This window comes from Physeter macrocephalus, chromosome 20 (assembly GCF_002837175.3).
Source record: "Physeter macrocephalus isolate SW-GA chromosome 20, ASM283717v5, whole genome shotgun sequence".
Classification (NCBI taxonomy): Eukaryota; Metazoa; Chordata; class Mammalia; order Artiodactyla; family Physeteridae; genus Physeter; species Physeter macrocephalus.
In genome coordinates this window covers 77,932,228-77,941,183 of record NC_041233.1, presented here as the reverse complement: position 1 = coordinate 77,941,183, position 8,956 = coordinate 77,932,228, and the positions used below count along the sequence as shown (strand labels likewise).

The 8,956-nt window shown below is 44.7% G+C and overlaps 1 protein-coding gene across 15 annotated transcripts in view; it reads left to right on the top strand.

The window, feature by feature from the left end:
- TEX36 (testis expressed 36) overlaps nt 1–7,432 on the top strand; it is a 50,508-nt gene extending 43,076 nt beyond the window's left edge. For all 15 annotated transcript variants that reach the window (XM_028481703.1, XM_028481694.1, XM_028481693.1 and 12 more), the window contains 3 exons: nt 4,359–4,490; nt 5,737–5,817; nt 6,820–7,432. In XM_028481703.1, the coding sequence (XP_028337504.1) occupies nt 4,377–4,490; nt 5,737–5,817; nt 6,820–7,116 (492 nt within the window). In that variant the 5' untranslated portion in view covers nt 4,359–4,376 and the 3' untranslated portion in view covers nt 7,117–7,432. The remainder of the gene's footprint in view (nt 1–4,358; nt 4,491–5,736; nt 5,818–6,819) is intronic.
- Nucleotides 7,433–8,956: the final 1,524 nt, after the last annotated feature.

The following is an 8,956-nucleotide window of genomic DNA, read 5'->3' as shown; positions in this document are numbered from 1 at the left end:
ACCCGCGTCCCCTGCATCGGCAGGCGGACTCTCAACCACTGTGCCACCAGGGAAGCCCTGGGCGGGGGGGTATTTTTTAACCAACCACGTTGCCATCCCAAACAAAGTCAGGGTTCTGTTATACGGCAGAAATCGAGAAAGAACATTGCATCTCCTATTGGTGTCCCAGGAATGTACCTGGGCCCAGTTTAAGTGGGGAGCCTTTGGTGTGGGTGCTTTCTGCTGCCAGCACCTAAGAGCATAAAAAGAATAGTGCTGACGTGAAGTTTCCCAAAGTAAATTCTTGGGAAAATTAAAGAAATTGTTGGCTTTGCGTCCGCAGCAGCCCGTTTGGGAGACTAATTGCCACATTGGAGGTGACAGTCATTTCGCAGGTGACCTTGCTGGTGGTAATCTGGCTGTTACTAGGTAGAAAAGGCTCTCTGCACACACTTTCACCTTCCTATTTAATATTTCAGTCATTGAGTGATTGAATGCAGCAAAAATTTCACTGCCAACTAGTTAAAAAGCTGTATTTCACGGTTACAATATCTAACAGAAGGGTTTATTTCACAGCTATCATGTTATAGCCATTAAATATATATTTTAAAAGAGTGAAATTAAAATGCTAGAGCCATTTTTTTTTTTACAGTGATTTAGTCCACAGACTTGCAGAATACAAATGAACTCAAGTCAGTTGTCATGTAGCTGGTGAGAGGGATCCTTCATGATGTAGAAAAACTCTCCACCTTGGCCTGATTTTCCATAACTTGGAGAATCAGATTGGAGGAGGGGAAGAGGGAAAGGTTCTGAGTCTGGAGGCCCTCTGTATTATTTACATTTACTTAAAAATTGTCTAAAAACATTAAAAAATATATAATACAGGATGAATTAGAAATGTATAGGTTGATTTTGAAAAATTTCTGGGGTATATTGTTAAGTGAGAAAAGCAAGGTGTAAAATAGTATGTATCATATGGTCCAATTGTTATGAAGCGGTGTAAGTCCCTTTTGTAGGTACGGGTGTTTGTAAAGGATCATACGAGAGCTCTTGTCATTACTCTTGTTATCACTGTTATCTGGGGTGTTGGTGGGGGTGACAAGAAGGGGAAGGAAACAGAAACCAAAAGTTACTATTAAATTATAAAAAGGCATTTATTGCAAATCAAAACCACAATGAGGGATCACCTCCCAGTGGTCAGAATGGGCATCATCAGAAAATCTACACACAACAAATGCTGGAGAGGGTGTGGAGAAAGGAAACCCTCCTGCGCTGTTGGTGGGAATGTAATTTGTGCAGCCACTATGGAGGTTCCTTAAAAAGCTAAAAATAGAATTACCGTATGACCCAGCAATCCCACTACTGGGCATATACCCTGAGAAAATCATAATTCAAAAAGACACATGGACCCCAATGTTCGTTGCAGCACCATTTACAATAGCCAGAACATGGAAGCAACCTAAATGTCCATCGACAGATGAATGGATAAAGAAGATGTGGCACATACATACAATGGAATACTACTCAGCTGTAAAAAGAAATGAAATTGGGTCATTTGTAGAGACGTGGATGGACATAGAGACTGTCATACAGAGTGAAGTAAGTCAGAAAGAGAAAAACAAATATATATTAACGCATATATGTGGAATCTAGAAACATGGTACAGATGGACCAGTTGGCAGGGCAGAAGTTGAGACACAGATGTAGAGAACAAACGTATGGACACCAAGGGGGGAAAGCAGGGTGGGGGGGTGGGGGGATGGATTAAGAGATTGGGATTGACATATACACACTAATACGTATAACATAGGTAACTAATAAGAACCTGCTGTATAAAAAATAGATAAATAAAATTCAAATAAAAAAATAAAACAGATCAGAAAAATAAATAAATAAAAAAGGTCACATTTATAATTTTATATTTATAATTTTTAATTATAAAAAATTTATAAGTTTTGAAGCCACATTTATAATACGATCCTATATATGCAGATTGTGCATATATATGGGTGTACAGTTGCACAAGGATGCATGACGAAGTTGGTCACCAAAGAGTTAAGGGGAGGACTTCCCTGGTGGCGCAGTGGTTAAGAATCCGCCTGCCGATGCAGGGGACGCGGGTTCGAGCCCTGGTCCGGGAAGATCCCACATGCCGCGGAGCAGCTAAGCCCCGTGCACCACAGCTGCTGAGCCTGCGAGCCACAACTGCTGAAGCCTGCGCGCCTGGAGCCCGTGCTCCGCAGCAAGGGAAGCCACCGCAATGAGAAGCCCGCGCACCGCAAGGAAGATCCAGCACAGCTCCCCCACCCCCCCACCAAAAAAAAGAGTTAAGGGGAAAGAGTGATGGGATTTCAGGGGAATTCTACTTCCTTCCTTATGTTTTTCTTTATTGTTTGAACTTTTAAAAACCATAAGCATGTATTATAACTCTAATCAGAAACAAATACAATTATTTTCGTTGGGAAAACGAGGCAATTAACAGATGCACTTCATTAAGAAACATATAAACTATGGCAAAAAGAGCCTTCTTCCTTCCCTGGCGCCCTCCTCCGAGGTGACCCTGTCGCTTGGCCATGGAAGAGCCCGTCCGCGTGATGGCGCTGATTTGTGTGGTTGTCTCCTTGCCCTTGATTCCTGCTCCTAGTCTGCTCACCCCACAGGCAGCTGTTCACATGTGTTTAGTGGGAGTTCTTTTACTGAGGTGTGTGCTTGTAAAGTATGTATTGTTGTTTTGTGTGCGTGGATTATTTATTTACATAAATGGTGTTGGGTTATAGATCTCATTTTGTTTCTTCTTTCCACTCAGCGCTGAGTTTACAAGATCTCTCTGAGGCTATGTGTCATCTGGACGATTGGTTCCCCTTTTCTCTGCCAACAATGCCCCACCAAGTATACCACATAGATGACATAATCTCTCTACCTTTTGACATAAATAGTAGCATACTAAATGCACTCTTGTGCAGAAATTAAACAAAAGCCATACTTATATGTGCAGTTATAGCATGACTTGAGAAGGAGTGGGAGAGAATGGCAGTGTTAGCCAATATCATTATAATCCCAAAGAGAAGGAAGGACTGGCTTTGGGTGTGAGAGTGGGTTTGGTGACAAGGGAGGGGACAGCTGTGAGCAACAATAGAACCTGCCAACAGCTATTGAACACTCTCTGGGTGCGTGCATTTTCTCCTTTAATCACATCTACCTTATCAAGTAAGTATTGTTATTTCCATTTTACAGATAAAGAAACTGGGGCCTGGAAAAATTAAGTCTCTTGGGAAGGCTGACCTCGTGGGGGAGAGAGCTGGGATTGGTCTCAGGGCGTTTGAATCTACTGTCTGTGACCACGTTACGCTTCCTCCCTTTTCAGGGATTTTCACTAAGAGTCAGGGTCTTGCCTTCTGTTTGTATTGTAGTTTCCATTCACATACCTCTCCTTGCGATCCCTGCTTCAAAGTCCACTTTGTTGGGGTGGCTTTCAAGAGGTGCTGTTTATATAAAATTGGGGTGAGCTACGTTGGCTGTCAAGCACCACTCGCATCCCCCTTCGGGGGGATTTCGGGAATGGACTACGTGCGCAGCTGCTGAAAGTGTGGCCTGGGAGGTCCACCCCTAGATATTCCTTGGCTGAAAAGAGCTGCTGCCCCAAGGTCACTTCCTGGGTCCCCACCGTCCTCTTCTACCCAGTGACTGATTGACAAAGGCTCACAAAGGCCTGGTCCTCTCACTCCATCAGGCTGACTCTGAGAAGGCACCGCGTGTCTAGAGCTCCCCGTGGGGTTGGTCCAGGCCTTTGCCGGGACCGCCTTCCTAGGCCCAGTCCTGTTGCCTTCCCTTCTGTTCATAGACAGATACTAAAGCCCACCCCCAGCCATCCAAAGAATCTTCCCACCCTATACCGTTCTGCATTCTCCGTGGAGACTCAACGCGACCCTTCTCTCCTCCCCTTCCCCGTGTCCTATGGTCCACTTCATACCTGCAGGAGGTTGGCTCACCCCTGTGAACACGGGCTGAATCCTTGGCCCCAAGTGCAGAGAGCTCCCTTACCACAAGGAGGATCTCAAATAATACATTCTGTCTCCTCAGAGCACATCGACTCCCTCTCACAGGGCCACACCCTCCTCACCAGGCATCGGAAACATTTCCAGGCTCCGAGCAGCAGGGTGGCCCCTGTAACTTGAAACAACCGGCAGTGGTGGCCTCGGGCCATGACAGTATTTTTTGTCTTGGAAAGAATACTTGAAAATTACAAAAATTATGCCATTTCCATCGCATGCCAGAAGCACCCAAATTGCATTTTAATCCCTTTACAGAGGAAGCCCTGATACTTGGCTTAGAGATTCAGATGTGTCTGGTTTTAATCAAGGCGTGTGCTGTTTTTCCAGTTCCCTCACATTGGACTAATGCAGAAGACACCAGAATCCATCACACGTACGATGTTAAAAGAGTCCAATAGTCCACGTTTATCTCGGCAAGTGGAGGAGAAGCTACCACCGATCTACAAAGTGCGGGAGAAGGTGAGTCCTGAGAGCTGGCCATGTGCCCCCCTGGCTCTTCAATGGGGTGGCACCGCTGGCACCAGACAACTCTTTCTCGGAGGGAACTGCTCTCCTGCCCTCCCTGGACCCCTAAATTCTGGTAGCATCCTACCTCATACGCTGGTCAGTACGACACCTCAAATAGTCTTTAGAAGGAACTACCTCTGGTCCCGACAATAAAGTTAGGCTCCTCTATGGACAGAGTTCTTTTCTTTTCTTTTTGAAGATTTTTTTTTTTTTTGGATGTAGACCATTTCTAAAGTTTCTATTGAATTTGTTACAATATTGCTTCTGTTTTCTGTTTTCGGTTTTTTTTGGCTGTGAGGCATGTGGGATCTTAGCTCTCTGACCAGAGACTGAACTTGTACCCCCTGCGTTGGAAGGCGAAGTCTTAACCACTGGACCGCCAGGGAAGTCCCTATGGACAGAGTTCTTAACATGCACGTTCTTCCTTGCTGGCCAGTTCATGAGCAACTTTAGGGGCATGAAGTGGCCGGAGGGAGAAACAGGGTTAACTTCACATTTAGCCGCCCTGGACCAGAGAGCTCTGGTCTACTAGGATCCTTATTGGGCAGAAGAAGATGGCTTCAAAATTCTTCTCCAGCTTTCAGTTCCATGCCTACAGACTTTCCCTTCCTTGTCTCTCAATAAGATGTCTTAAAGAGAATTTTTTATGATTTTCAGCAAGCTGGCAATAAGGTTGAGTTTCAAAGCCTTGAGCTGATGCACACACCCAAGACCTCACCCTGTGCCGTGTGTGCCATCGCTGTCGATGGATTTAATTCTTCTTTTTAAAAATAAATTTATTTATTTTACTTATTTATTCTTGGCTGCTTTGTGTCTTCGTTGCTGCGCGCGGGCTTTCTCTAGCTGCGGCGAGCGGGGCTACTCTTCATTGTGGTGCACGGGCTTCTCATTGCAGCGGCTTCTCTTGCTGCTGCAGAGCACGGGCTCTAGGTGCACGGGCTTCAGTAGTTGTGGCGCGTGGGCTCAGTTGCTCCGAGGCATGTGGGATCTTCCCGGACCAGGGCTCGAACCCGTGTCCCCTGCATTGGCAGGCGGATTCTTAACCACTGCGCCACCAGGGAAGCCCTGATGGGTTTAATTCTTACTTAGAGGTCACTTTGCCTCCTCCGTCTTCCTTCCATACCACTGTAGGTGGGTTCTGGAAGCATACTGGGGTTCTGATGTGTGCCTTTTTATCTCTTCCCTTGCTCTTTTCCAGCAAGCAGTAAATAACAACTTCCCCTTCTCTGTACACGACAGTCGTCACAGCCTTCAGAACTCTGGATTCTACCTTGACTCTGTGAGTATTTCTCTCCAAGTTGCTAATAAAATAAGGAGCGACATTAGGGCTCCTGATTTTCTGAGACGTGTTGAAGATAGAGGACTGACCTCAAACTTGGAACAAGATTAAAGCCTCATAACAGGTTACCAGGGGGGGAAAAAAGCATAAATTTCTGAGAGTCCCACGTAGCTTTCAAAATCGGCACCAGCCTTCCTTCTGGTTAGGTTTTTGTGAATTTCATGCTCATCAGTGTGCTTTCCCATAAACTGTCTCATTTGTGAGCTTTCTTGTGAAGATCTGTCATGGGGAGGACGGATTGCCTATGTGTGCCTCTGGATGGCAGAGCCAGGATCCATGAGAAGTCAAAGGAATGGACGGGGAGCTTACATGATATAAAGAAGGACTTCCTGATAACTGCAGTTGTCTTTTCTCCGGAGGTGGTGTTTCCCCATCACTGAAGAAAATAAAGTCTGATAGCACTGGTTAGTGGTGGTTAACAAAGCACTGGGCAATGAAAAGAGATTGCAAGCGCATAGGCAATTTAAAATTTTCTAATGGCCACATTAGTAAGAGTTGATGAGGAAGCCTGTGATCAGAGACCCAAAGGTACTGCTTTCCTCATTGGGAATCCTCTGGGATGGGAAAGAACCTTTGGAGCTCTCGGTGTAAGAATCATCCCACTGAGTGCTGGAGATGCAGCCTGGGGTGGATACGCTGAGGAGCCACCTGGCCGCAGAGGACATACTTGGGGTCCCAGGGAGTCCAGGCTGTGGTCTCTCCGGTTCTGCCCTCCATGTCTCTAGAAGTCCAGTCCTCTTGGTGGGAGTGGAAGGCTGCGAGAACCAGGATGTTGTGAGTGTCAATTTATAGCCTTCAACAGGTTGATAAAGGATGTCTCTTGTAAGCGTGGTCATACCGTGCATTTAGAGATAGGATGTCACAAAGGTGGTTTTACTAAAGACATCCAAACTGTGTGACCTTGAATATTTTTCTCCTAACCTTCTTGTGATTCTTCTCCAGGGCCTGGGACGTAAGAAGATCTCCCCAGAAAAAAGGCAACACATTTCAAGAAATTTCAATCTTTGGGCATGTGACTATGTTCCATCTTGTCTCGATGGCTTTTCAAATAACCAAATATCATATGTCTGTCAGGAAGCTGTGGTGGTCCCAATTTTCAGACGCTTTCCAAGACATTATAATGAGTTACGGAACACTTTTAAATTTATTCCCCAGCAAAGCTATACAGAGGATTTGAAAAAGAATCCAAAAGTAAGGTTCATGATTGACAAAAAGGCCGGTTCTCCACTGGAGCCCTAACCCTTCCAGAAGATTCTTGATGAGGTTTGCAATATTGTTATTTCATCGCACATTCTAAAAGTATGTATTTTCTGATCCAGCACTGAGGTTTGACATAAGATTTGTTTAGGATTAGGGAATATAGACTGTATGTGCCTCAATGCTGATGTGAAGTTTTCTTGCAGTGATAACATAAAGAAACATAAAGTCCTTATATAGAGAAACCAGAAAGGCAACAGGTTGCCACTCCCCCACCTTTAAAGTATTTTTATGGTTTTAATAAGGTTGAAGAATATTCAGGTCCTTATAAAATAAAGATACGTGATGACATACACATTTTAAATGAATGTGTTTTTTTGTTTGTTTGTTTGTTTGTTTTTTTTGCGGTACGCGGGCCTCTCACTGTCGCGGCCCCTCCCGCTGCGGAGCACAGGCTCCGGACGTGCAGGCTCAGCGACCATGGCTCACGGGCCCAGCCGCTCCGCGGCATGTGGGATCTTCCCGGACCGGGGCACGAACCCGTGTCCCCTGCATCGGCAGGCGGATTCTCAACCACTGCGCCACCAGGGAAGCCCAAATGAATGTGTTTTAAACAAAAATGTGTTTAAATTTTGAAATTGCCACATTAACTTTTCGGAGAGGTTTTAAATTACATAATTAATATAGGCTTACATTTTCATCTTGAAATTTCAAACAAACAGAGAAAGCAGAAGTCCCCTTTGATTTCACCACATCTCTAATCCTTGTCCTATCCCCAGAAGTAAGCTAACCATTTTTTAAAAAAATTTATTTATTTTACTTATTTATTTTTGTCTGTGTTGGGTCTTCGTTGCTGTGCGCGGGCTTTCTCTAGTTGCAGCGAGCGGGGGCTACTCTTCCTTCCAGCGCACGGGCTTCTCACTGTGGTGGCTTCTCTTGTTGCAGAGCATGGGCTCTAGGCATGCAGGTTTCAACAGTTGTGGCATGCGGGCTCAGTAGTTGTGGCTCGCGGGCTCTAGAGCGCAGGCTCAGTAGTTGTGGCGCATGGGCTTAGCTGCTCCGTGGCATGTGGGATCTTCCCGGACCAGGGCTCGAACCCGTGTCCCCTGCATTGGCAGGCAGATTCTTAACCACCACACCACCAGGGAAGTCCCTAACCATTTGTTTTTATTCTGTGCTTTTACAGTCACATGCATGTGCATAACTATTAATACATACAAATTTTGAACATAAACTGTGTTACACAGTACATGTGTTCTTGGAGTACATAACTGATCTTGACGTTCTTGCAGTGTCAGTATGAATAAACTACTGCACTGTATCCCCTAATATGGATGTACCATGTTTTAAAAAAATATCTTACTAATGAGCCTTGAATTGTGTCTAATTTTTGGCTGTCAGACGTGGTGCTACATGAACATGCTTTATCGGGCTCTTTGGGTGCATGTTTAAATGTGCTCTGGAGTCATCTCTGAAAGTTACCTTCTTAGTGCCAAGTTGGCCCATATGCACAGAGTATTAATAAACACCGCCAAACCACCTTCAAAACAGACTGGACCAAACTTCCATCAACAGTATCTGTGAGTTTCTGTTTCTCTCCCCCCTCAAATTATCTTTTAGATATTTAAGGATATTTAAGGACAAAAAAATGGTATCTTGTTATTTTCTTATTTTGCCTTTCTCTGATTATTAGTGAAGTTGGCCATCTTTTCCCACTCAGAGGCCATTTATATTGCCCTTTAAATGAGCAATGTCACCATCATTCTATATCAAAATTTTCTTGTTTCTATTTAAATATTTTTTTTATAGATGAATTTTTTTTTTTTTTTTTTTTTGCAGTACGCAGGCCTCTCACTGTTGTGGCCTCTCCCGTTGCGGAGCA